At 53.2% G+C, this 26,407-nt stretch overlaps 11 protein-coding genes across 11 annotated transcripts; 7 read left to right on the top strand and 4 right to left on the bottom strand.

The window, feature by feature from the left end:
* Positions 1-699: 699 nt before the first annotated feature.
* Positions 700-2,007, bottom strand: EsH8_IV_000595 (uncharacterized protein; the record flags this gene model as incomplete). The annotated part of the gene is made up of 2 exons (XM_083265485.1): positions 700-1,203; positions 1,486-2,007. The coding sequence occupies 2 exons, from the start codon at positions 2,005-2,007 to the stop codon at positions 700-702; spliced, it is 1,026 nt and encodes a 341-aa protein (XP_083124380.1).
* A 1,208-nt stretch (positions 2,008-3,215) lies between these two features.
* Positions 3,216-4,494, bottom strand: EsH8_IV_000594 (uncharacterized protein; the record flags this gene model as incomplete). Its single annotated transcript, XM_083265484.1, has 3 exons — positions 3,216-3,446; positions 3,713-3,985; positions 4,060-4,494. 3 exons carry the CDS (start codon positions 4,492-4,494, stop codon positions 3,216-3,218), a joined length of 939 nt encoding a protein of 312 aa, XP_083124379.1.
* Positions 4,495-4,995: 501 nt separating this feature from the next.
* Positions 4,996-5,771, bottom strand: EsH8_IV_000593 (protein transporter TIM23; the record flags this gene model as incomplete). The annotated part of the gene is made up of 2 exons (XM_083265483.1): positions 4,996-5,055; positions 5,115-5,771. 2 exons carry the CDS (start codon positions 5,769-5,771, stop codon positions 4,996-4,998), a joined length of 717 nt encoding a protein of 238 aa, XP_083124378.1.
* A 1,185-nt stretch (positions 5,772-6,956) lies between these two features.
* Positions 6,957-7,615, top strand: EsH8_IV_000592 (uncharacterized protein; the record flags this gene model as incomplete). Its single annotated transcript, XM_083265482.1, has 3 exons — positions 6,957-6,995; positions 7,064-7,285; positions 7,334-7,615. 3 exons carry the CDS (start codon positions 6,957-6,959, stop codon positions 7,613-7,615), a joined length of 543 nt encoding a protein of 180 aa, XP_083124377.1.
* A 1,252-nt stretch (positions 7,616-8,867) lies between these two features.
* On the top strand, positions 8,868-10,585 carry EsH8_IV_000591 (uncharacterized protein; the record flags this gene model as incomplete). Its single annotated transcript, XM_083265481.1, has 3 exons — positions 8,868-8,899; positions 8,957-9,223; positions 9,277-10,585. The coding sequence occupies 3 exons, from the start codon at positions 8,868-8,870 to the stop codon at positions 10,583-10,585; spliced, it is 1,608 nt and encodes a 535-aa protein (XP_083124376.1).
* A 1,168-nt stretch (positions 10,586-11,753) lies between these two features.
* Positions 11,754-12,176, top strand: EsH8_IV_000590 (uncharacterized protein; the record flags this gene model as incomplete). The annotated part of the gene is made up of 1 exon (XM_083265480.1): positions 11,754-12,176. One exon carries the CDS (start codon positions 11,754-11,756, stop codon positions 12,174-12,176), a length of 423 nt encoding a protein of 140 aa, XP_083124375.1.
* A 1,567-nt stretch (positions 12,177-13,743) lies between these two features.
* Positions 13,744-14,815, top strand: EsH8_IV_000589 (uncharacterized protein; the record flags this gene model as incomplete). Its single annotated transcript, XM_083265479.1, has 2 exons — positions 13,744-14,029; positions 14,130-14,815. The coding sequence occupies 2 exons, from the start codon at positions 13,744-13,746 to the stop codon at positions 14,813-14,815; spliced, it is 972 nt and encodes a 323-aa protein (XP_083124374.1).
* A 1,456-nt stretch (positions 14,816-16,271) lies between these two features.
* On the top strand, positions 16,272-19,022 carry EsH8_IV_000588 (uncharacterized protein; the record flags this gene model as incomplete). Its single annotated transcript, XM_083265478.1, has 2 exons — positions 16,272-16,392; positions 16,474-19,022. The coding sequence occupies 2 exons, from the start codon at positions 16,272-16,274 to the stop codon at positions 19,020-19,022; spliced, it is 2,670 nt and encodes an 889-aa protein (XP_083124373.1).
* A 1,461-nt stretch (positions 19,023-20,483) lies between these two features.
* On the top strand, positions 20,484-22,134 carry EsH8_IV_000587 (uncharacterized protein; the record flags this gene model as incomplete). Its single annotated transcript, XM_083265477.1, has 3 exons — positions 20,484-20,541; positions 20,602-20,942; positions 21,007-22,134. 3 exons carry the CDS (start codon positions 20,484-20,486, stop codon positions 22,132-22,134), a joined length of 1,527 nt encoding a protein of 508 aa, XP_083124372.1.
* A 1,251-nt stretch (positions 22,135-23,385) lies between these two features.
* On the top strand, positions 23,386-24,154 carry EsH8_IV_000586 (40S ribosomal protein uS13; the record flags this gene model as incomplete). Its single annotated transcript, XM_083265476.1, has 4 exons — positions 23,386-23,410; positions 23,479-23,508; positions 23,607-23,705; positions 23,838-24,154. 4 exons carry the CDS (start codon positions 23,386-23,388, stop codon positions 24,152-24,154), a joined length of 471 nt encoding a protein of 156 aa, XP_083124371.1.
* A 1,121-nt stretch (positions 24,155-25,275) lies between these two features.
* Positions 25,276-26,232, bottom strand: EsH8_IV_000585 (guanine nucleotide exchange factor SDO1; the record flags this gene model as incomplete). Its single annotated transcript, XM_083265475.1, has 1 exon — positions 25,276-26,232. The coding sequence occupies one exon, from the start codon at positions 26,230-26,232 to the stop codon at positions 25,276-25,278; it is 957 nt and encodes a 318-aa protein (XP_083124370.1).
* Positions 26,233-26,407: the final 175 nt, after the last annotated feature.

The following is a 26,407-nucleotide window of genomic DNA, read 5'->3' as shown; positions in this document are numbered from 1 at the left end:
GTTGTTTATGTCACCCACACGTATAAATCAAGACAGAGGGGATTTCTCGAGACCCATATGTTAGAAGCATTGGACCTTTGTAGACTCGAAATATTCTCTGGCCACCTTGGAAGTATCATTGAACGACCCTCGGGATAGAGATGCTAGCTAGCCTACATCCAAACTGCTTATTGAGAGCCACCTCCAAACCATATCTTATGAGCAAACGTGATGGCCGCTGTATGAAGGCGTTCGTGAACACAATAATAGTGGCCCTCCAGTCTCCTCGGCCGCCACATAAAGTCTACCTTCCGCTCCCCAAATATGAAATCCACCATAGTTTCTCCATTGGTTGAGAATCATCCCATGGTTGAGAACATCTAAGGCTATATTAGCGCTTCTGACGGTTTTTAGTGTTCGGTCGCATACCTTGGTGAACAGATGGAGGAGAATGAGATGCTCTCAAAGGAACCCGAATGCGGAAAATAGAAGAGACCCAGGCCGCGTGCCAGGTATTGTAAAACCGTCTGTTTTCATTAGCGCAGAAAATATTACGAGCCTCCTGGGAGACTCACGAGCAAGAGTGTTTCTCATTGTCATTATCACCAAGAATTGTCATCTTTCCTCAAGTGGGAAGGGGCTGGATGCCTTCATAGAGAGTCAGCACATTCTCCTGCCATGTTCATGCTGTTCTGGACTTACCTTTACCAAATGAACACCTTAGTTTGGTAGGCGTACGGCGTAGAAGTAGCCTTCATTGGTAACATACCAGCGGCAGTCGCCAAGGTTGTCAATAGTGAAACGATTGCGCTGGGTCCAGTTACCGTCAACCTCTCGAACAGGATAGTAGCGTGACGGGTCGTCGTCCGCCGGTTTGAAGTCCTGGGGCTCGAAGAGACCGTTCGCGTATGCGAACTGGGCTTGCTCCATGGCGATCTCACCGGCCGTTTTGCCAAACCCTGTGACATCGGGAGGAAGACTGGCATTACCTGCGAAGACGGGAATTCCGCCACCACCCATATTGGGGGGCATTTGAATGCCCATACCCACGCCCATAGGAGGGGCCTGGAAAGGGAAAGGGCCATGCATGGCGGGATGAGGGGCCTGGACCATAATGGGCGGATTTTGCATGGTCATACCGGGATGCATGACAGGTTGCTGAGCGAGAAGGAACGGGGGGTTCGTGGGGGCTTGGCCGATGAAAGTAACATTGTTGGCAGGCGACTGCTTAAATTCGAAGTCAGCAATACACTCTTTTTGGTGAATGGAAAAGGTAGCGAGATGAAAGTGATATGTCTGCAACCAGGATGAAAATCCAGACGCCCAAAGAGCCTCAAAAACCACTTGGTTCCAGAGAATACCGACGACGTCTAAAGAACGCCCTGAAATGTGAGTAGTTTAGTGACTTGCATAATAATAGACAAGGGGTGCACCGAGCAAGACAGTAGCGGGTTGCGGTACAACAAGAGTAGCAAGCGGGAGAACCTGGACTTGAGGGAGACCGACATGATAGACAGAAGGAATGCCGTTATCATGGCGTGGGACGTAAACATGCTGCATGGGACCGTAGGTGGTGTCCGGGACAGGTGGCTGGAAGTGAAGGCCACCAGCAGGCGGAGCGACATTCTGGTAGTCGGCCATGTTGAAGTAGGCAGGGGCTTGAAGTCCGCACGGGTTGAATTTTCCGAAAGGCGCAAAAGAATTTGCTTCTGATGCGAAGGCGGAATGATTCCAGGTAGAGGGGATGAAGGGGCTGTAGTTGGTTTGATTGAGCAGGTCGAAGGGAGTGACGGGGCGAAAGTTGCTGCCAAAATTGACCGATGCAGAGGGATTTGTAGAAGTGTGAACAAAAACACCGCTGCCGTCACTGTGGTCGTCCTCGTGGATGCTCGGGGTAGGGGCAGATGGGATGTTGGTCCCCTGGGTAACAGGGAAGGAGACACCGGGACTGCTGTTACCGTCGTCCTTGAAGCGTACCTGACGTGGTCCAGTGTTGTTGGCAGCCGCCTTGGTTTTGGGAGACTTCATGGCGAGCTTTTTTGCAGAGGTAAGTTGAATTGATAATTAAGAGGTGACACTGACTTTTTGTGACAGACTTTCGGTTTATCCTCGAGGAGTAAGTCGAGTCTGGAAAGTTCTGGAGGGGGGGTGAAGTTCCAGGAGATGAATTTTTTTCAAGGTGAAAGGCCCACTGGGATTGTTCTGTTCACCTAATCCCATCCCACAGTGAATTCATTTAAAGTGAAAGTTTTGAAAGGAAGGTAAGTAGGCTGTGAAGTTGACGACAGATCCATCGCAAGAAGTCAGTTTGTCCCCTCACACAGCCGCATGGAGACTCATTGCGGCTTGATATTTGGGGCTGGTATTAAACCTTCACCCCCTGTGACGGAGGCCAAGAACAAGGTCGTCAAGACATCTTCAAGATATATAAAGATGCTTGAAAGGGGGCAACAATTCACCAACTTCCGGGTGGATCCATCGGTCCAAAACAGAAAGTGCGAAAAGAAAGCAAACGAAACAGCAAGGAAACAGTATGGGGAGATATCTGACTTACAAGCTCCATGATATATCTCTGGCCGTCCCAGACGTAACGGTATACGTGCGGTGGGTCTTCGTCGTCGTAGTGAGCCTTTGAGAATGGCCAACAGCCACACATCTTGACAGTACTTGATACGAGGACGGGGTAGTAAAAGAGGTTTTGTATCGGAAATGTGTGTTGTTGTTCTATGTTTTTCGGATCTGAGTACGACGGAACAGACTGGGAAAGACCTGGTTGAATGGCACAGCGAACCTGAGGCAACGGGTGGGTTGGAACCTTAAGACCACTTCAGGAGCTCCTGCTATCTGAGATCAATGTAATTCTAACCGGAATGATTGGTTATCGCACACCCCAGACACCAGCTGAAGCCATGTTAGGCTAAGCAAGGTAGTATAAATGGGAGAAATGATCCTGGTGGTTGCTTCGGAGTATTGCACGCTTCTATACCTAAGCTAGTGCCTCCTTCAGGATTGTGGTCTTACAAAATAGCATGAGGCATTAAGCAAGTATCGTCCTCCAGGGTTATACTCATCAGTATTAAATAAATTAGAACACTACCAATCACAAAAGTACTAACAACCTAATACCAGTTGTAGCCTGACAGGCTATCATGGTCTTGACGGAACCCGTACACATCACACGGTGCTCTTACGATCCAAGACACAGGACCGAATTGAGCAATAAAAAAAAAAGTCCGTTAATCCCATTCGCCGGGTTGAGGCCAGTCATCCTCTTCCATCTCACTATCCGCAAGTCTTTCTGTTCTTTCTAAAGCCATGGCGAGCTTGTCAAGATCAACAGGTTCGCTAATCAATGACCTGAAGTCGAATGGTGACGTGCCGAGTTCTAAATTTCGAATTTCGGCCGGGATCGTACCCTCCAGCTCCTGGAATCTGGGCAGCTCCTTCTTCAACCTAACCTGCCAAAGCTGCGCATACGTCAGCGATTAGCTATCCAGCTCATGGGACGGGACAAAGTGTCAACCTTGACCATGGCAACAGCCTTGCCATCCATCTGAACAGATCTTATCATCGCGCCGAAGGCATCCACACCACTGAGTTCCGTTGGGGGCTCCTAGCTTTCGGGATGAGGCACTGGCTGATGGGCATCGAAGACGATGAAGATCCATGTATCCTTCTTGTGCTCTAGATCCTGAAACCACGTCTTATATGTCGTGGCTTGGGCCATTCGTACCGGATTGGGTCCGGACTGAATGATGCTGTCGACCCTCTGAAGATAGCGTTGTTTGACAGTCGCCCAGCCGCCCAGCGAGCCCGTCATGGAGGAGTATTCTGCCGTTATTCCTTTCATGAAACCATCGAATGCAGCCCATTTTGGCCAAAATGATCCTTTCATAGTCACATTGCCTGTCATCTCAAGGTGGATGAGGGTGACTTTGAAGCAGTCGGAATCGAATAGGGGAGAGGCGCGGAATTGTGATAGCTTGGCCTGGGCGGCCAATTGGGCCTAGGACATGATGCTCAGCACGACTCCATACATCGTGGCGGGAACGTAAACACATAACCCAGGGCATAACCAACCTTTGCTTTGAGCCCACTTCGTATAGGCTTTGGCTCGGGTTGATGACTTCCAGGATTGTTATTCTCGAAGCCAAAAGGTCCAGCTGCCAGGTTCAGACCTCCCTCGGAGGAACTTTCGTCGATCATATTGTCCAGGTACTTATGCAAAGCGACCAGCTGATACTCTGACAGCAGTGAAATTACTGTTTGGAGGCCATCGTGCAGTCTACTGAGACGATCCTTGAGATGGAGATTTTCTTTAGGTAGCGGGGATAAAGTGTCGCTTGGCAAGAATATGTATCCACCAACTTGGTCGTAGACGTGGATTCCGCTTGATGAAGAGAAGAGGGAGTAGTCTCGGATGTCGACGCGTCTCGACCTTGCTCGCATGTTGTCCAGCTCAAGATCGACGAGCCGATCCCCGACTGCCTGGATCCCCCTAGGCGACTCCATCATGATCCCGGTGTGCCGCTGTGTCGTCGTAGTAGTTGAAACGGGAATACCGCGACAGGCGTGCAGAAACCGAAGGTCAAGTAGAAGAAGATAGATCCTTGGGTTCGCTGCGATGAAATGCTGGAAGCCTGGCGAAGGCAGGGGACTTGATCTGAGAGAACAAGGTGAATTCACAATGGTGGTGCCGCTCGGTGCAAATAATGCGAAGAAACACAAGTTGTTGTTTTTGTTGACAGGTACCGAACGCCCACCACCACCCAGTGATGCGGTCTTCTAATGCTCCTTCCTAAATACTGTACACGGGTCCACTAGAGGAGAGATCGTCCGTCACAATGCCCAAGACTCCTCTAAGGCGCTCTAAATTTCCTACTCAAACAACAGACAGAAGAAGCTCGTATCGGCTAGCATTGTCGTCCACAGATCCATTGTGATCTGTCGATGTAAGGGAGTTTCATTATTGGTGTGGGTTCAACGAAGATAATTCGTAAGGTTTATATCGTGAAATTACAAGTGGGCGTGCTCAGAAGTGGGCTCCGGGGCAGAAAAGAAGGTTCTGCGAACGACCTATTGAGAAGGGTTTAGCATCGCAAGGGCAACATAATTGTCAAGATGGGGAAACTTACAGCCCAAGCACCAGCCACGGAGGCCACAACGCCACCAGAAATCAGCATGGGTCGCACACCTCTTGTGCTCTTGAAAACCATTCCGCTCAATGCGCCGGCCAAAATAGTGTTGGCAGCGTCGTGCTGCCCTCTGAAGTAGCCGATACCAGAGTTGAAGATGTTGTAGGTGATGGCGACAACACCGGCCGAGTTACCCAGGAAAGGCCCGCGACGGGTGACGGCGTTGAGCACAGAGTTGAGTCGCAGCTTCGGCGGCTGGTTGGCGGACCTCCTGAGGCCCTCTTGCAGACCCCAGGCTCCACCTATCGACAAGGCTGCCAAGTATGTGACACCAGTTCCGTAGCAGAGGTCATCCGTGAAGCCTCGGGAGGGGAGGACGGATTGGCCGCCGGGGACGTCGGACAGGGCCGCATCTTCGAGGGAGAGATATTCGAGAGTATCCTTGTTCAAGCCAGACAGAGGGTGTAGTTGCGCGGGGTCGGCAAACGATGAGCTCTGAAGGAAAGACTCGACACCAGATCCTGCTGAAGGGTCGAATTGGGTGGGCGTGGTCTGGAAGGTGGTTGTAGGTTCTTGAGAAGTCGTGGAGGTGTGAGAAGCGCCTGCATCCTTCTGAGAGGACTTGCGACCAGAGAAGGTATCCCAGAGCGACGACATGGCGAAGATTATGGACGTGGTGGATAGATGAAGCCGGAGATCGGAGTTGGGCAGAGGACAGGAGACGTGGGCTTGTCGGCCGATGATGGAAGCTATCGAAAAAATTTGGGCAAGCCAGTCGCGACTTGGACCGTGCGTTCGAGGTGCAGTGGAAAGTGACGGATGTGTCTGCTGCAGTCGAACACTGGATTTGGAGACTTACCCCACTTATTCATTCCGCCCGCGGTCATTTCGGAAGGCTCGACCTTTGATTCTCCGGCTTAAAGCTACCTCAATAAACCTTGCTCACGTGATGATGGGACAGTGCCACTGGACCAACTCTAACTCGAGGACTGTATTAGTTAAGCAAACAATTCCTTACGAGAAGAAGGTGGGCCGGGGACGGTCAGAGCTCCCTCGGCCATACTCCACTCGACGGCCACCAGAGCGTAGGGCCGAGACAATGCTTCCCGATTTAGAGCAGCAAACAACGACATGTCGTCCCGGAACCAACCAATGTCTGTTGGAAGTTGTGGCTCAGCCAACTGGGGGCTATTGTTGGCTTCTTCTTCTTGGACCAACCCCCAAATCCTACGCTGTTCCAACCAAAATGCCCCCACATGCCGATCTGATGCCACAAGACAGACTTCTGCAAGCTCAGCTTGAATCCTCCATTACAATGACGGATGCTCTAAAGTTTATTTTTGCGTAACCAGAGAGAAACTCTTGGTCGCACAAAGGATTTTAGCGCCTAGCGGAACCCTTGGTAAAAACGAATGGTCTGCATGCGGCCTGCAAGGAGGTGTTGTTGCCTGTTCCTGAGCGCAAACATGCATGAACCTCGTTTACGTGCCACACGCGGGCTGATAACAGAATGAGTAACATCATGCTACGCCGCTTGGGAGCCTCCAGAGACTGCTGTTGGGCGTTGGCTGCCTGCACCGCCAAGTGGCACAGCCTATTTAGAGCCAATTTCTCTCGTATGTGACTGTACCACTGTATATAAGTGACCAGGACATTCCCCTTCCCCTTTGTTACACCTGCCTCCCCAACCACCCGTTTCTTGTTCCTTTGATTTGCTTGCTCTAGTTGCTAGCAGACACGTTATTACAATAACAGTTATACAACCACTCCGGTTATATCTCGGCTACGAGGCGTGGTGGACTTGCAAATCAACACCAAGCTCGACTAATAACGTCGAAAAAGATGCTCAACATCATCAGCATGGGCGTTTGGGCCCTTCAGGTTAGTTACAAGTGAAAAATGACGGGGTAATTAGAATAGTGCATTGGCTAACAGTCGCCGCTGCACAGGGCATCATGGCCATCGTTGTTCTCGGCCTATCTGTCGACCTTGTCAAGGGCCAAAAGATTGGCGATGCGCCCACAACAACGAAGTACAGCACATTCACCGGCGGGTTTGGACTAGCGGTTGCCGTAATTGGGTTGGTCTCAGTCTTCATCGATGCTATCCCGGCCCTCATTGTGATGGCCGCGGATGCTGTGAGTGGACTTTTGCTCCTCGGTGGTGGCATTGTAAGTCAAACAACTTTCGCATTTTTATAGTAACTGATAATTCGGCAGGCGTTCGTCATTGGATTGCGAGGTATTACGTGTGATGCCAAGACCGAAGAACAATTGATTGCACTGGCATATAATGATCTCGTCAACGGGGGAAAGGTTAAGCAAAATGGAGAGTGGAAGTTGGACATCACTCGCGATCAAGTCTTCGCAAACTGCAAAAAGGCTACGGCTGACCAGGCCATGCAGTTTGTGACATTCGGCTTTACGCTGGTTACCATTGTCCTTGTCTTCTTGGTCTGGAAGAACGGTCGTTCTGGAGGTAGAAAAGGCACCTATGTCTGAAATATTGCTGTCTAAACCAGCAACATCACCATTAGGGGAGTAATGAAAAAAGCTGGCAGGCCTATTGTGTTACACGTGTCGTTGGATTAGGTATATATCATTGAGTGGGTTAGGACATTGTGCTGCAGGTTTTATCTTATTCATCGATGGATGCGGATAGATTATTGGCAAACGTGGATTGAACTCATGGTCGGGGTTTCCTCAGGTCACCCCAGATGTAGATCAGTCTTGGGCGGATGGATTTCAATACTTATTCGTATCAAAGCATCGCTTGCCCAACGGCATAGTCGGTTTACGTTTCCGTCCCCTGATCTTGTCAGACTCGACGACTCAAATCTGACAACTGCTTAACTGAGACGTCAGGGTTGGCTCAACTAGTCGGCCAGAACCGTTGAGCCGCAGAATCCGACTGAGGAACCATGTCGTTCTCATAGCGGGGCATGGCGACTTGTTACGAGCGAGGCCAAACATTCAATATTTAAGCGATGCGCAGATGTGTTGTGCAGCTCGCACTCATGCCAGCATTGACAGACGCTGTATATCGTGACCAAGGCTCTACCGCCGTCTTAACCTGTTAAATCCAAAATTTCCTAGAAAATTTGTTGAGAACGCCCCACAGTCAAATACTAGGAAGAATCTTGGTACTCGGCTGGTAGGAAAGGTGTTCACATGGTGTTTACTTTAGGGGGCCGGGAACGGAAGGAAATCCACGGAGAACAAGGACAACCCTCAGCAAGCCGCATAGCGGAGCCGCCAATGAATTAAAATACACATGACGGTGTAAGTTTAACCCATACTGATGTAGTGAAGAGAAAAGAAGAATCTTTTAATTCGCATCGCGAGACGAGATTTTATGGCTGGCAAGTGGTGGGGCTGATTGAGATTCCACGCTAGTACAGCCGCCGTTACTGTTTCTCCGATCTCCATTGCATGGGCCGTGCCCGCGCTACCTCTGTGTTGGACCCACTTTCCGTCAGAGGCCCTGTCCAGTACCGCTACAATGACGACAGGATAGTTCTTGCCTAAGGTGGAGGTAGCTATACAGGCCGCCTGTGATCAACAAACGGCAGGAGCTGTCGAGTGAGTTTCCAAGGAATGGACGTAGTTGTGACGATGACGCGCGCTGCACTTGTATCCTCAGACCGTAGAGGTCGACCTTACCTATTTACCCCCAGCTTCAGGGTGACTGATTTGCAGCCATCACAAACATTGACGAACAGCAGACATCAACCAGCAGCACTGAAGAGCAAGTATGGCGCCAGTGCCCTTGGAACCTGAAGTGAAGTGTGTTTGTCCAGCCGATACGAGACATAAGCAAAAATCATGCTAAAAAGCTGTTAGATACTTGCCTTTGAGCCTCGTTGGTGGTCACGCGTTGACAATAGTATACCTTAGTACTACTGTCGCTCGAAGCTTGTACAGATCGTATCGTGATCTGCCACCATCTCAAGGAACAAGAGCTAGACATGTTCGACGCTCAACGCTTGCGCCCCTCTTCGCAAGCTTGGCCTTTATCAGCGTTTCCCTTGCAGGTTACTGGGCTTCAAGCTATGCAAAACTTTCATATCGCGTCTGGGCCGATCAGCGCGGAATAGAGGCTCCAATTCGGTTCGTTCACTCTGACCACCCATTCCTTTGTCTGGCTTACTAAACTACATTAGATTTTATGGAGATCATGGGTTCTTTCCTGGCGAAAATGCGACTCGGGTCTATGTCGGTCGTTGGTTGACTGATACTCCAGTCCATTTGGACGCTCTCGAGATTATCGCAGAGAAGGCTCGCCGATTCTGGTGGGGCCAGCAGATTGAACTTGCGACAGTCTCGTGGAGCTTGCTACTGGCTATCGAAGGAAGAAGAAGGAACATTCCTTCTGTCTGGGCCTACCTCGCGTTGGCGCATCTGGTCAGCCTGTCCTTCGCCCAGAACCTTTTCTATTTGGCCCTCCTTCTCACGCCAACCCCTGCTGCTGCCGGAGACGGATGGTACCCAAATTCGACACTGGGACGTTTGCGCAACAAACTCTTCCCCGCGAAACCCATGAACTGGGTCCCGCATCCAGCTTTGCTCTTGGCATCGTTCTGCTTCACATATGTCTTGATATACTGGGCCCCTTCAACGACGGGCACTGCGACTTTTGCCATGATTGCGGTTATCGGACGGGTTTTGACGTTTGCTCCTCTCATCATCCCTGCCGCCGTTCCAGTTAACTGGGGATCCATATACTCTGACCACCACGGAGCCTACGGTATTTTTGCTGATCTCTTTCGATTTGTGTCGACGGCGAGCTTCGCCTTTCACGTCAGAGGAACCGCGCTTGGCCTGCTTTACAATGCGCCAGATGCTCACTACCATCGCCATAGCCGATTCCTCCCGTTTGATAAAGAGGAACGCTCGACGTGGGAGCGGACGACAACGGCGCTCGGAAAGGTGCTTGGATCTGCATCCGATCATCCTGTTGTAGCCGCTGTGGCATGGGACGTTTTACTCAGCGGAGCCAGTCAAGGATTATGGGCAGCGACACGTGCGCTGGATGTGAACGATATTCTAGGCTCTTCAACTCCGTTCGCCCAAAAAGATGGGCGGAAGGCGCAGCCTACGCCGAGACTGCTACCGAGAAGCCCCAGATCAACGCCGCAATTGGAATCGTCCAGCCACGCCGGCGCCATCACCACGCGACGCAGGGGCCGCTCATCCAAAGCAGAGTCCGAAGAGATGACAATTACAGAGACACCTGTGTCTAAAGGAACTCGCCGAAGCCGAGCCCGAAAGACCACGGCAGAACCCGAGGAGGCACCGGAGGATACCTACGAACCAAGCCCCGCGGAAAGCCGTATTGCCGTCGAAGGAGACGAGCTGTCGGACGGAGACCCGGACTGGGAATCCGCAGCGTTGGCCTGGGGACTTACTGCTCTCTGTGGCCTCGGGTCCAGCAGCGCTGGTGTTTTCGGGGCTGAGTGCACATCCCGATGAGCTTTAGAAGTGATGAGAGAAGGGCCCGTAAGCAACGCTCGGTGCTTGTGTACCACCCGATGCTCTTTGTTGCACATATCACCTTTTGCACAGCACATCTGGTATTAGGCAGAATTTGACGGCGGCCATGGTTCGATTTTGGCAGCCATCAGACAGTTGTCGCTTGGCTGATAGCGGCGTTCCGGAAATGGCTAAGAGGATGCTGGAGATAAATACACCAATCGATGCCTTTTCATAGTACAAGCGCGCGGGGTTTCCTTGCCTTGCACTTCCCTAACTCCGTGACTTGCTGCTTCTGGTGCCAGGATGCTACCGTGTTCAAGGTGCCTGGCACCCAAGTGAGACATGGCTAGCGTCTAGACCTTTGACGTGCTAGTCGGCTTGACCGGGACCATCGAGGTCGGCTCGGCTCACTCAAAGAATACACTTCGGACGGCCAGCTCCCTCAGCAATGACTCTCCTGAAATCGGGTCGAGACCGTCCAAGACCGTCCAAGACCATGCCCCGCCACTCTGATGATCGTTTGGATCAGCGTCAAGTAGTGAACATCGGGCCTCGGGGCTACCAGTGTCGGACACAAGCGAATGGGCCTTGACCGAGAACAATCGTCTCGCCGGAGGGGTTTGAAATGACGTCGCCCCGCATTCGAGAATCTCCCCCGCATACAGCCTGAGGGGCGCGGCGGCGTTCTGGAAGCCTCCCACTGGGGCACGTAGCGCGGGCATGGGGCCGATCCGCGGTCTGGATGGTGTGGTGTTGAATGGGAGCCCGTCATGCCCTGCGGCAGTGAAAGCGTCGGCTAACAAGAACCCCCACCAATGCGAGGTCTGGGAAGGCCTTCGAACAACGCGCATCCCGCCATCTTGGGTCGTCCTAACGGTGCTTTCTTTGGGATTGCCACATCCGTCTCGCTACCACGCTACCGAGGCCTTTCTACCCATTGACTGCCTTTTGATAAATACCGTTGGCTTCCCTCCCTCTCCAGTCTCGTTCGGTCTTCTCAAACCAACCTACACAGCGGCATACAACACTCAAATCCACCCTTAATAGCACCAGTCCTTATATAAGCCGACTACCAATCAACGAGCACAGCCATCGTTTTGGGATCATCTTTCGCCGCTTTCCATAGTCTATTCTCAGCATTTTCCTATTCCAACACCTTCATACAATGGCCATCAGGGATCATTTCCGCCGCCGCAAGTCCATCTCCGAGCCCAGTCAAGGGGACTCTAATGGCTCCGAGCCCATGTCACCTGCTCTCCGCCTAGCCAAGACGTTCGGGTGGAAGTTGACGAAAGACGAAAAGCCCAAGAAGAAGGCCATCAAGGAGAGCAAGTCCGATCCGCGCGAGAGGCCCCTCAACGAGACCAATCTCAGGCACCAAGAGATTTTCAACGGGTTCACAATGACTTTCGGCAAGGGCCAGAGGCAGATGAGCCACGACCAACGATCGAGTTACAATAGTCTCAACGTTAGCCCGGGCACATCGCGACACAACAGCGTGGATGTAGACAGCAGCCCGCTCCGTATGAACCCGTTTCCTCATGATCGGCGGTTCCGGTCTGTGCCGGAAGAGGATGAGAGGTCTTAAGTGTCGGTCCAAACCGCATACTTAAATCGAGAGACTCGTCATCTCACGGATGGAGAGGCGTCATGGTTGTGCAAAAAACAAGCCTTTTTCCGATTTCTATCTTTGGGCATCGCCGTGGAGTTTGGATTTGATTTGGACTGGATAAAAGGGACTGTAATACGTTACAAATGGATGAAGCATTATTTCGGATTTGGTTACCCCGGATGGGAAGACTCGAGGCATAAACTGGTATCGAGGTGTTCATGTGAAAGTATCATTGTCACCAGGATATAGCATAACCTCGAAATAGAGGACATATTTAGACATTAAAGCAACTACACTTAATCAATCAAGTCTTTGAGCCTTCTGTAGCTCTTTACAACTGTCAATTGTTTTGCCTTTGTGATTCGGAGCTGTGTGCCCAAAACAGGATCAAAGCAACACTTTAACACTTTATGCTGAGTGTTTATTCCTAAGACTTCCATCACACGGGTTGCTGGAAAGCCAACGCACTGTTATTGGTCATTCAACGCTTTCTGTTTTATTTTATCTCCTCGTTGATGCGCACATCGGATTTCACACTTCGAGGTTGAAAATATCACATCGAGGGTGCAAGTTACCCACAGAAGGTGCGGCCAAGTTGCCCAAAGGGGCAGCACACCTGCTTGACGCATTTACCTTGCTCAAGCGTGCCTTCCTCATTTCACCTTCTCCACGAACTTCATCACCCAAACCGCTTCAAAGACCTTTAAGCGAGCTGCAGCCTTGTGACCTTTCATCTCATCTCAGCAACACCCGTGATTTGGTGAACCCATAGGCGGGTGACGAGGTGTTTTCTCTTGCACGTCAGATACCTTGCCCGACACAAGGTTCTTCTATTCCCTCTACATACAAGCTGCAGACGCTTTTATCTACGCGTTCCGGCTTGTTTTTGTCAATACCGAGCCAACTGCTCTCATACCTCAATTCTCACACCACTCATCCTATTTCCATCCATCGCGCCTACCAAAAACGCGCGCGTCACACCTTACTACCACGATTCCAAGCCCAACAAGCTGCCCTACCTTTCTCTTGGTGAGAAGAGTTTCTTCCTTCAAACCACAACCAGAGAACAACTTTGCAGTAGTCAGTCTGCACGCCGGTCAACACACTGACTTTTTACGCCGTGTTGTCTTTCGTGTCTACCCAACGGCGCGCATCGTGCAACACTCTACAACCCAGGACCTAAAAAGCTTCTTTCAGCTTATCTCGTCTACAACTGTCGGCCCGCCATCCAATCGCACAATTGATTGTCGTCAGTGCAAGGCTTTTGTTTGAGGCGTCTCCAGAGCAGAAGGCCTCTAATTACAGGTATTCCTCTCTGCAAGTCACTGGCAGCCCAGGAACATGGCTAACTAGTTTTGCGTTGACAGCCTGGTAAACACCAGAACACGCAAGCCAGCTGTTGACAGACATTACTTATAAGAGGCTTGACCGATCCTTCATATGCTCCCCCTTTGATACTAACCGAGATACACCCTCAAAGCCTTTAAAAGACGCAATCCACACTCAGAGGAGCCATCAGCTTTAGGAGCAATACACCAACAAGATGGGGTTGGGCATGGATTCGTGGTACGTGTTGAAAATGCGGAACGTCCCGACCCGCTTCAACCTCTCAGAGAACGCCAAGGTGATGCTGCAGACCCTGGAGGACTACCGCGTGGGTGCCATCGATGAATTCGAGATTGGTCGCATGCTGCGACTCAGTGCCGAGAAGCGCAAGTCGATTTCTGACACCATCCGAAAGTGTGCGTCCTTGATGGAGAAGAAACCGGCGGAGATGAAGACCTGTATCTTGGTCATTGAGATGTGCACCGAGATTCTGGATATCGCCAGTAAGTGCTCCATTGCTTCTGCCAGTGCTCAGTCTGCCCTTGACGCCGCCTTTGCCACTCTACCCCCCTCGACAAGCTGTGCAATGTGCGAGACCGGAAGTTGACTTCTACACAACAGACCGGCCCCCCCCTCTTCCAGGCTTCCCCTTTATGAAGTTGCCGAGGGAGATTCGTGCGCGCATCCTGGGCATAATCATTGACAAGCAGAGCCCGGCCGGCAAGTTGATTCCTGCGAGATACACCAACTGCAACTGTGCCAACCCCGAGAAGCTCAGTCTTGGAAGCATGCCCACCGCACAAAAGGAGCTGTTCAAGATATTGGGAAGCTCGCTGGGCGACGAGTTCTTTGAGGTGGTCTACCGCAACAAAACCTTCTACTTTGCCTGCTGCTGCACCCTCCTTGCGCAGCTCATGACCAACAAGAACCTCTTTAACCACTTGCGCAAGGCCCACGTCCACTGGTGTGGCCCAAAGTCTGCTGAGGCGTTTCGGCAGTTGGCCAAGTGCCCCAACCTTCAGGACCTGACCATCAAGATCTCCAAGGCAACAACCGCCACCCTCAACAAGCGAGAGAAGGACTTGGTCACCCACTTCCCCTTGAACTACAAGAACCGAAGAATGATGGACAGCCTTGGCGCCGACGAGCTTCTGGCCATCCGCGGCCTTCAGGAGGTGGATGTTCAGCACATCAGCTCGACGCAGAGAGTGCAGCTGACCGAGTTTGAACGCCAGGGTTTGCGTTCGGTTTTGGAGGCAAATGTCAAGCAGCCTAAGGGCAACAACTAATAGCTAGCTTTGAATGGGTGTAGGTAATGGGGTGGGACCCTCAGACTTTGATACGGGTTTCTTTAAGGTAGCTAGACACACAATGGAACAAGAGTCTTTTCATCAAAGGGACATTTCAGTATGAGATATGACAACCGATAAATTACGCAAGCCTTCACTTTAATGATAAAGGTTACGCACTCAAAAAGCATTGTCTGGAAGTTGATCTTGTCTTATACACTGCACACGAGGCGCGTTGTATCCGGCTCAAGATCAGAAGTCTAGTAGGCTAAACTGATCGAGCAATGGCAAAAGACGGCTTTAAAAAAGAAATGATCTTTCTCGGCTTGAGGGCGAAAAAAATTGACGCTAATCAGAGAGCTGTTTGCTCAAGTGCGCGCACTTACCTACCTTTAGGTCTGCAACTGCAAATTGAGAGCCGCTGTTGAGCAATACATCGAAATGGTTTTCTTGATTAATCCGGGATGTTTGGCCTGTCTTGCGTTGCCTTGCACACCAAGAACTACGCCCCCGGTTGCGGCGGCATCAATGCAGATGAAGGATGATGGGAGATGTAGGAAAGGGAAAAAAAAATTCGAGCTGAGAGAAAAATAGTCGGTGCGGCGGCTTGTTGCTGCCCTGACCGGATGCAGCATTGGCCAAGCAGGTGGGCCCCTTACTGTACCCGTGTATTTGCTCGGGTTACGAGTGTCAAGGGGGGTCAGCGGTTGACGGCTGCTCGCATTGGCGGCAATAGCGGCGGATGATAGATCGGCGACAACCCACGCCGTGCCATTCTTGCTTGCCAGGACACTGTATCCGGGTAGTTGCTTCCCTCCCCACAGCAACGTCGCGTGTTGGCTTTCCGAAAGGAGCTCACCCAACAGGGGTTACGCAAGGCCTTTTGAGCTTTCTGGCCTGTTATCTCGCGGCCGCCCATCTCACTCTATTTGCCGGTTGGTTCCCAGTGTTGCCAATGTATAGTGTTTCCCTGACCGAACCTTCCCTCCACCTTTCTGCTCCCCAGGGTGACACGCTGAGGAATGAAATCCCAACTCCCAAGAACATGGACGGGTCTCTTTCCGTAGCGGCATCTTGGCAACGCCAGGCTCCAGCCCTGTCATCCGTCCGTCCACTTTCTTGGCTGTGTGACCGGCCCATGGCTGCTGCTACTGTTAGCATTATAAGGGAAATGGCAGCCGCGCTCGCAGACGCGCCCTGGGGGTTTGGGCAACCCATCAGGTCACTTTCTCCCGACGGCGCCAAACCATCCTGTCCGCTCTCCTCCCTCTCATTGCCCTCAAAAGACGACATCGCCAGGGTTTTGCCGCCATTTCTTCTGCAGCGCCCGACCGGCCCGGGGGCCTTTTTGCGATCAGACGGAAGAGAATGCGGGTTTCCGCCGACCACCACCGTGACCACCAGTCGGAGCATTGATTCGCGCGTCGCGTAGTTCCTTTTTCTTTCCTAGCCCCCAATGCTCCGTATTCAAAGGCTGGCTGCCTCCGCTGGGAGCTCGCCCTTTCTCCTGAGGACCGTTCCTCGGGTTTCCCTCTTGATACTGCTCTTCTCCGTCGTCTATCAGTATTTTGTGTTCGGTGCGGTCCAAGCAGAGCCCCCAGCCGACCCCACTTCAGGGTCCCGGTCAAGCCGAGTCAACAAGCTGACAGGAACTCTAGGCCAGCATGACCCCTATAAGTGCGATGCCCTGCTCTCAAGCGGCACATGGCGCTCAAGGCTCGACTCGGATCTCCCAAGGGACGTCTTTGCAAAATGGGAGCCCGACGGTTGCAGGATGCGTGAGATGTCTCGAGAGGATGTATCAAGCTGCTTCTCGGGCCGTCACCTGGTCTTTGTTGGTGACTCGACCATGCGCCAGCTCTACTTCGCTGCTATGACACGCCTCGATCACCATGTTGCTGAGAAGGCCATTCTCGACTTCGCCGTCTCCAAGGACAAGCACCATGATCTGTCAAGAGATATTGAGGGCGTTAAACTTGAGTTTATATGGGACCCGTGGCTCAACTCCACCAGCCTGTTTGGCCAATTGGCTCGATTCCGGGAACGTCCTGGTTCCGCCGATTACGAGAAACTCGTTCGGCAGGAGGGAAGGGACTCGCCGGCCCTCATCGTCACCGGCACTCCAGGTCTGTGGGCAGCCCGTCAGGGCGGCGACCGGTACTTGGAGCTCTTCAGAGAAGGCATCAACGTCCTCATGCCGTACCTGCACAATAGCATTGATGAATCGACGGTTCTACCCGGCAGCAAGTCACAGTCGGCATTCGATGAACTATCCAATCATGTCCTCGTGGCACCTGTGTCTATCCCGGCTTATGACATGCTCACTAAGTCTCGTGCGCAAACCATTACCCCAAAGAGGATTGACGCTATGAACTGGAACCTGGAGCATTTGCAACTGCCTGAGCGATCACATGTCGTCTGGAGCCACAGTGGCATGGCTGAAGGCCACGAAGACGCCCTTCTCGACGATGGCATTCATGTCGTTGATATCGTGGCCGAAAGAAAACTCGACGTTGTCCTCAATGTCCACTGCAATGCGGGGTTGGCCAGACGAGGAAACGCCAACCAGATCACCTGCTGCGTGCCGTATCCCTCCCTCGGACGGGTTCAGCTTCTGCTTCTTGGCCTCAACGTCTTGACTCTGCCCGTCCTGTTCTTGAGCCGGCAACAGGATGCATTTTCGGCTGCCCACACATCACACACTATGGATACGCTTTTGGCGGTGGCCACGTTGCTGGTCGTGTCCGTATACTGCCTCCTGGCTGACCGGACTCACATCCTAATCAAACAGGATAAACACTTTGATGTGCCCGATTTCGTACCTCCTCTGATCGGCCTAGTAATCCTCGCAGCGCTCTCGCTCCGCTCCAGGGCTCCCACCACGTCGTCGATAAAGGACATCACTACGACGTCATTCCTGTCCCGGGAGCAGACGGACGAATGGAAAGGTTGGATGCAGGCGTTTATCCTGCTGTACAACTACCACGCGGCATCCGAGTCACTGGCGATGTATAAGGTACATAAGTTCCTTGTCGCCACTTACATCTTCCTATCCAGCTATGGTCATACCATGTACTTCCTCCGCACCGAGGACTTTTCGCTACGTAGGGTAACTTTCGTACTGTGCCGACTGAACTTGCTCGCATGCCTTCTCGCCCTCACGACATCCAGCGAATGGATCGTCTACTCCGCGCCGCTCATGTCGTTCTGGTTTGGTGTTATCTACGCGTCTTTGGTCTGCTTCAAGAAGTTCAACGGCAATCCCATGGCTTTCTTTCTGAAGATTGTAGCATTCGCCACATTCACAACCTTTTTGATGCAACGCACGCGCACCCTAGAGCGGCTCCTGTCGGTGCTCGAATCGACCTGCGGTATCCACTGGGACATCAATACTCTCCGTTCCCAGTATACTCTGGACCGCTTTGTCCCGTACTTTGGCATACTCACGGCCGCGGCCACACACAGGGTCTCGGTCCTCAAACGTCGTCAACTCGGCATCAACGCCCAGGCGCCGTTCGAAAAGCTCAACAACGCACTTGACCGCGGGCTGTTGGAGATTGTTTACCCCGAACGAGACGCGATACCGGTGAAGCCGATAATGATACTCTTCTCCATCGCTTATCTTATCGTTTTCATCATTCTCGCCTTCGTTGCCCAGGTATACCAAAATAATGAGTCTTTCGACACATACCACCCCCATACCAGTCCATGGTTTGTTTTGTCGGCCATCATTACACGAAACTCATTCCGTGGGTTGCGCGAGCTTCATGTTCCTCTCGCAGCAGCCCTGGGACGGTTGTCTCTGGAAGCTTTCGTTTTGCACCATCACATATGGCTCGCAAGTGATGGAGCAGGAGTCCTGAGGATTGGAAGCCGGAGTCATATTCCGAGGCCGGTTGAGGTTATGATCATAGCTACTGTATTCCTTTGGGCTTGCGCCAGGAGTCACAGCGCGACCCAGCAGATTATCTGCGGGCTTACTGGAACGGACAGGAAGGATCAGACCAAAGAAGGCCTACTCGGTCGCACCTTGCCCGTTAAGGATGGTAAGAAGAGTCCTGTTCCGTGGCATGCCGCAGCGGCAGCAGAGAAGGCAGCAGAAGGCGGAAGATTCAACAGGTCGGCCGTGTCGAACGGCGCCCTCAGGCTAAGGGCCATGGGGTTGCTGGCCTTATTATGGCTTGGGAACATGTTCTACGGTGCTTAACGGGAGTTGCATAGCGACCCCCTTATTGGAAATGTGCACTCTACTCGGCACAACACACAACATAATATATAATAACATTAATGATTACACGAGCAAGGAAACTCTGCACAGTTGCAGATGACATAATTGCCCGATGGTCAATTGCTACATGCATTAAGGTGTCTGTTTTTACTGAACAGGTTCAGGGATTAGGCCCTGACTTTTGTGTTTCAAGTCTGCTCCATCTACCCACTGTCAAACTCCAACATGATCATGGGAAAACAAGCTTCGAGGCCCCGGAAGCCAAGCCATCTTCGGGTCAAACGGAACATACTCATGCTTTTGGTTTGGTCTTGGCATCGGTGCGGCTCGAACCTAACAAAAAAAAACACCACTTATTTGCCGAGTTTGATGATATTAAGTCACGTCCGGAAGAGCCTCATGCTGAATGGGGCATTCTGCCAGGAGTACTTAGCAGCGATGAAGCTTCTCGATCCCTCGCCGGTACTAGATTCCGACCTAGGAACGAGCCTACTTGGTGGCTGACCATGATGAGTACAGACCAATGAAGATATGCACTGATGGTTACCAGTATCATTGCAACAACCTGCCAGCGTATTGCACGGCGTGACATCTGCCCAATCCTGACTCGTAGGTGAGAGTTGCAGGAAAACCCTCCGATTGTCCACATCCCGGCTAATGCTCTTTTGACATATCGTTTCGCGTGGGTCACACAACCGCCTGCGGTGATGCCAACGCAACTTGATTGGTGGTAATATCCCGAAACTCGTCCCGTCGTCGATGGGATGGTGCCCCTTTGGCAGATGTGTGCTCGACGTACGGTTGAGACGGCATGTCGTGGCTGTTAAGGTTGGATGGCAGGCGCAATGGAGTTTTCAACACTGCTTGGAACACTCTTTGGACCCTCTCGTGAGCAACCCTTTCCTTGTCCGGCGGATGGACCCTTGACGCTGTACCCATCGTCTTCTTACCTTTGAACATGCTAGGTCTTTTGCCTTGTCCTCCAGGACTGGGACCGGGGCACTTGACGAGACGATATCTACCAGATCGTCCGCTTGCCCACCTATGAATCGCTCAACTCGTCAGGGCATTTCAAAGTAAAGGGCGGGAATCGCAGCTCCCGGCCGCAAAAGAGATTCATCGACGTACGGCAGCTTTATCCATGGCCCGTTGGCGAGTGGCCAAAGTTAATACATAAAGGACATGCCAGGCAGCGCATTCACTCCCATGGCGGATCTCAAGTGATCATAAGGATATTTCTCGTAGGAGTAGATCTCGTCGACTCGCGGCTAATTTATCGACCCGCGCTGTTTCTGTCGTCCGGTGAGCGACAGTGGCCAGCTGATTGCTTCATTCTCACGTCCTCATACGTACTCATCGGTTTCGACTCGGCTGTGCCTTGAACAATTCTCTGTTCCATTTCGCCATAAAATCTAATACTTGCGTGGGCCTTACGAAGCCATGCATTTCAAACACATCATCGCCGCCCTGGTGGCATTCGGTTCACTGGCTGCTGCGGGTGAGACATGATTTAAGTGGTCTTCGACTGAGATCTAGGCTGACTTTTCGTTCTTAACAGCACCTGCCCAAGACTCGAAAGCCACGGGCAAGGGCCAGAATCAGAATCAAAGCCAAGAAAAGAACCAAAACAATGACAAAAACAATAACGGCAACAAAGGGAAGAACCAGAACAACAACAATAACAACAACCGCGGGGGTGATGTGACCATTATCCAAAATATCATAAAGCCAAACATCATCGTCGTCCAGGAGAACCTTGACAAGATCAACCAGCTGCAACAGCAAAACGAGAGACAATTGGCAGCGCTCGTACAGTCGCAGCTTGCCCTCGCGACGCAGCTACAGACTGTCAAGGACAATATTCGTATTAATCACTTCAAGGCGCAGTTTCCCCAAGCGGTGAGTTATCCCCCTTGCGGACTACGTCAAGATGGGAACGCTGAACTGTGAGCGGCGGGGATAGAACACCATCATCGTCACCGTCACCGGTCTCGTCGACAATAGGAGCCAGGGGAACCAGAACAAGCGGTACCTCGTCAACCAGCTCCTTGCCGACAACGGAGCCCCGGGAAAGCAGGCGCTCGTCATGGTGACGGACCCAACACTCATGGAAATTTCGACGCAGAACGCGGCGTCTTCGCAGGCGAATGCTTTCGGGGCCGCACGCGTCGCATTGGAGTCCCCTTCCCTGGCGGCCGGCTCCAACGACACAGCCTCCAACGCCAACGGCAACTCCAAAGCTGCTGCCATCCCTGATGCCGATGAAGACAGCACTCTCAAGCTCGCCGCCTTCAACCAAGCAGCCCCTTTCGGCCAGATCGGCCAGAGCGTGATCCTGCCCGCGGGGACGCAGGCCCCCCAGCTCGCCTCGGTCCCGGACCCGGCGGCCATCATTCTCCCTCAACAGCAGGGCCTCTTTGTGCAAAATGCGGGGACTTTCTTGTCTGACTGCGCTACCTCTGCTGCTAACGCGGCGAGCGGGAACCCTGCACTTGCGGGGGCTGCGGCCCAAATCTTCTCGTCGTTTGAGCAGATTGCCGCCGCACAGCTTGCAGGGCTGTCCGGCCTGGGGGTATTTAACGGGAACAACACGGCGCAGGTCGGACAGCCTCTGGGGGCTGTTGTGGTAGGGGCGAACCAAGGTCAGCCGCCGGCCGCTGCTCAACCTCCAGCACCGGCTGCAAGTCCGCCTCAGCCGAACGCCCCCGCCCCTGCTCCGCAGCCACCGGCCGCCATCGTTGCCGGTGCGAACCAGGCAAATAGTCCCGTGCAGATCGGGAAGAGCCCGGAGGCGCCTCCGCAGGCAGCACCGGCATCGCCGGCTGCGATCGTGGCCGGTGCGAACCAGGGACAGCCCGCGGCTCAACCGCAGGGAAACAAGGGGTCTGGTGTGGTTATTGTAGGGTCGAGCCCGGGCGGGCAAAGTGCCGCCCAGCCCCAGGCTAATCCCGCGCCTGCGGATGTCGTAGCTGGGGCAAATCAGGGGCAGACAATAAGTCAACCGGCGCAGCCGCAAGGAGCTCCAGCGTCGCCAGCTCCAATCAGTGCTGGTGTGAATCAGGCTCAACCTCCAACCCAACCGGCGCGTTAATGTAACGCAGAAAATGTTGAATACCGAGGGAGTAAACCACGACAGACTTGGGAAGGGGAAGGGTTGCCATTGGCTTCGTCTGCCTGGTCAAAACATGCGGGGCGTTGACAGAATAAAGACGAACTTCATTGACAAAGCTGGGGCTGCGGAGACCTAAGTGGTGAAAACGTATCATGACGATTTACTTCTATTGCATAGGTTATCTTTAATAACAACTGAATGATTTACCGTGGATGAACGGGGCAGACAGAGCAGGTTATTTACCTCCAAGAACGGCTCTACTCAAGGGAAACGGGATGTTAATCAACCAAATCAAGCGATGTCCCCACTGCGTTATGTATTACGGCTTCAATGGCAGGACTCTCTCTTGAGAAGAATTCAAGGTAATGAGATCCGGCCAAGATCGGTCGAAGCAGACCAATTTGTCTCCCCAGCTTTTTTCCCCTTCTCCCGTGTGGTTATGCCATTCTCCTACTCAAACCATGAAACTTCCATGAGTCGTTGAAGTCTTTCCCACAAACGACAATGGGGCCCAATTTCATGGGTATGAGCAACATACCTACACCAGGTAGACTTGTGTGTCCGGCGGGGCGGGGGCAAGGTGTGAAAACGAAAAGGCAGGAGCACAAGATCGAGCGAAGCAGTAAGTACCGAAAAGGAAACCCAAAGAAGCTGCGGGGAGGGCACAGTCTTCCACGAGGGGAAGGAGCCAGTCGGAGAGATCGATGCGCAATGGACGACGTACAATACGCACGCAGAGGACTTGCAAGCCATTGCCGTTGCTCTGGAGCAGTGCAATTGTTGCCCGCAGCCAGGCATGTTGTGCAGAGAGGCCCACGGCTTTTCCCTGCTCGTTCGTCAGATCAGAGACTTTGTCGGTTGTGCCCGTCAAACTTGTGGGCTCGGAGTGTGGTCGAGACCTCCCCCCAAGAGACCCTGACCAATCGAATATAACCCCTGCCCGCGTCTTTCTCCTTTCGGCTAAGCGGGCGGGCCGGCGTCTCAAAAGCGAGGGCGTCGTAGCCAACGGGGAAAAAAGGCAAGTCACGTGGCGAAATTTGCTCGCTGTGCGCAAAGTGGCGGCAAAATAACGGCACAGAAAAACCACGTGACCCTACCCTAGCGAAGCCCACGCCAAAAATTTCCCCAAAGCCCAAGCCCACCACTTCACAGAGTCTACCACTTTACCGATTCGTCGTCAATCACCAAATTCGACATCTAGGAGCAACCTTCGTACGACAGTTGCCCAGCATGTCGCTCGTCTCGGGGGAGAAGAGTTCGTCCACACCACGCACCTAATCGAGTTTTGACAATGGACGCCGGCTAACTGTTCTGGTCTTGCAGCGAACTTCCAGTTCATTCTTCGTCTGCTGAGTACGTTCCCCTCCCCAACGACGACAACCATCCCCGATCGCGACTTGAGAGAGAGTCGGCCGCTTGAGAAGGAACACGGAGGCTAACGTTGCTTGCAGACACCAACGTTCGCGGTCAAGAAAAGGTCATGTACGCGCTCACCAAGATTGGTGGTGTTGGTCGTCGTTACTCCAACATTGTGTGCAAGAAGGCCGATGGTACGTTCACGATCCCCGCCCGATAGCAGAATCCGCACACGAGGACTGCTCTGAGGACAATCTTCCCGGGGGGAAAAGCCTTTTTCCCCCTTCGCAATTCCCCAATGACCGGTCACTAACCCGCTGGCACAGTCGACCTGAACAAGCGCGCCGGTGAGCTCACCTCGGAAGAGCTCGAGCGTATCGTCACCATCATCCAGAACCCTACCCAGTACAAGATCCCCGCCTGGTTCCTCAACAGACAGCGCGACATCGTCGACGGCAAGGACAGCCAGATTCTCGCCAACGGCGTCGCCTCCAAGCTCCGCGACGATCTCGAGCGCCTCAAGAAGATCCGCGCCCACCGTGGTCTCCGTCACTACTGGGGCCTCCGCGTCCGCGGTCAGCACACCAAGACCACCGGCCGCCGCGGCCGTACGGTCGGTGTCTCCAAGAAGAAGGGTGGCTAAACATTTTGATAACGACATTGAACTGGGTGCGGTGGGGGATAAAAGGCGGCGTGACTCGGCTGGTTTTCTCTCCATCTCATCACTCATGATGATACTCTGCTGCTGCATTACAACGAGGGGATTGCTATTCTGCGCAGGATGGTGGCATCTCTAGATAACGAATCGGAAGAGTCCATCATACCAACAAACAAAAAGCTAAAAAAGTACACCGTGGTGCCTATGTGATGTTGATATGTCTTGCGTGTGACAACCCAGCCGCGTTCTGGCCGGCAGTCGTTATAGCCAGGGTGCTGTCATGGTTCATGAGGTCCCGATGCGATTATGGCAGCCACAACTATTTTTCGGGGGAGATCCGTGTTAAAAAAAATCAGCCCAAGTTGAAACAGTCCTGAATTGCTGATCAGAGAGGGGTATGGGGAGGACAGTGACATATCGTTGTGTACCACTCGAAAAGGTCAGCATTTCAAACCTGTGTGGCCGACAAGCGAAGCGGAGGCCGCGCCTTTCTGAACCCGCTCCGCGTCCCGGACGTGTGGATATCGAGGCGGGCGGGCATGGGGGAACTTGTAGAGACCGAGGCGCAACCGAAGCTGCTCTGGACGCGGCCTGCTCGCACCGTCGACGTTTCGCCGCTGGCCCGGCGGCCGGCCGTGACCCCCTTGGTTGCCCCCAGCCTCATCTCTGCTTGCTTGTGTAGTTGCTGTCGGTCTATTTCCCACTTTGACATCCTCTCCCGTCCGTCCTCGGCGCCGTAAACGACAACAAAGTCGTTTCTCGATGTGATGAAACCCCCGGGGAAGCAAAGCCGTCCGAACGTGGGTTTGCTATTCAACCTGGTCCGTCCGGTCCTGTTCTTTCTCTCAACCCCCTCGCCTCTCGTCTCTTGACTACGTTCACGATGTTCTGGCGTATGATCCACGCCACTAAAGTCGCCGCCGTCACGATGTGCTACTGGAGAAGAAGAAAGCCCCTCCATTGTCATAACAGTATCATTAGGCTAAGGAAAATACCAACTCTAGGTCTAGTGGGTATCGCCATTGGTATCGACATCTACCTAGTCACCCTCTCTCGACCCCTCTCTCTCGACCCCGCCCACGGCACTATGTGCCCGCTCAGCCCCCCTAATCCTCATGAATGACGGCCATGTCCAAAACCTCAACCCTACCCATGCCCCTCGTCTCCCCGGAGATGAAGTCGCTGAGCCCCTTGAACGCGCCGGGCTCGACGAACCCAACAACCTCCCACTCGGAGCCCAGGACGTCCTGGCTCTCAACCTGCTCCACGAACCCCAGGATCCGGTCCTTGACCGTGCCGGCTTTTTGCTGCTGCTGGCCCTCTTCGCCGTCCTCCGTCTTGGCCTTGGCGGCGGGCTTCTCCTTGATGGCCTGCTTCAGCACGCTCGTCGCGCACGTGACTCTCAGCTTCATCCGCGCCCTCTGCACGGGGATGGGCTGCGCCGCGATCAGCGCCTTCATCGCCTCCAGTGCCTGGCTCTTGGCGGACTTTGTCGTCACGACGCCCGTCCAGTGGAACGACTTCTCCCTGGGCTTCCCCTCGTCCTCCTCCCCGCCCGCGGGCGTCCCCGTCCCGCTGGCCACCTTGGAGCCGCCCTTCTTCGAGTCCGCCTCGTCCCCGTGCGCCGCGGAGCTGAGCATGTCGAGCGCCTTCTCGATCATGCCCGTCGTGTACACCCTCTTCGTCCTCGGGTCCACCAGCCTCGAGCTCACGATCCCGATGACCTCGTTGTGCACCCTCTCCAGCTGCTCCGCGCGCTCCTTGCCCCCCACCTGCATCTCCCCCTTTTTCAGTATCTCCAGCACGATGTCGTCGGTGCTCTTGCCCTTGCCGAACGCCTTGTCCAGGTCCTCCTTCGGCGCCGTCTGGCCCTTGGACACGTTCAGGAACACGTTGGGGATCTGGAGGACGTTGTCGAGGTCCGTCTCGATGCCCGACCGCCACTCCATGACCTTGTTCTTGTAGCACGCGATCTCGAAGCGCTTCTTGCCCTTCTTCAGGCGGACCATGGACACGTTGGTCAGCTTGATCTGGTTCGACGGCTGGTTGATCTGCCGCGACATTGTGGCGTTTTTGTTTTGTTTTCTTTTCTTGTCCTGTGCGACTGCGACGACAACGACTGGTGTGTACGTGTGTCTGTGACTTCTATTTTCCGTGCGGACTCGGGTCCGTGGGCCAAGTGATCGTGTGCTGCGTCGTCGATCGTGGTGGTGGGAGAGACGGTGGTTTTTTTTTGGG

Source organism: Colletotrichum jinshuiense, chromosome 4, assembly GCF_051148585.1.
Source record: "Colletotrichum jinshuiense chromosome 4, complete sequence".
In the NCBI taxonomy this organism is placed as follows: Eukaryota; Fungi; Ascomycota; class Sordariomycetes; order Glomerellales; family Glomerellaceae; genus Colletotrichum; species Colletotrichum jinshuiense.
The sequence above is the reverse complement of the archived record's forward strand: the minus strand, read 5'-3'. Positions and strand labels throughout refer to the sequence as shown.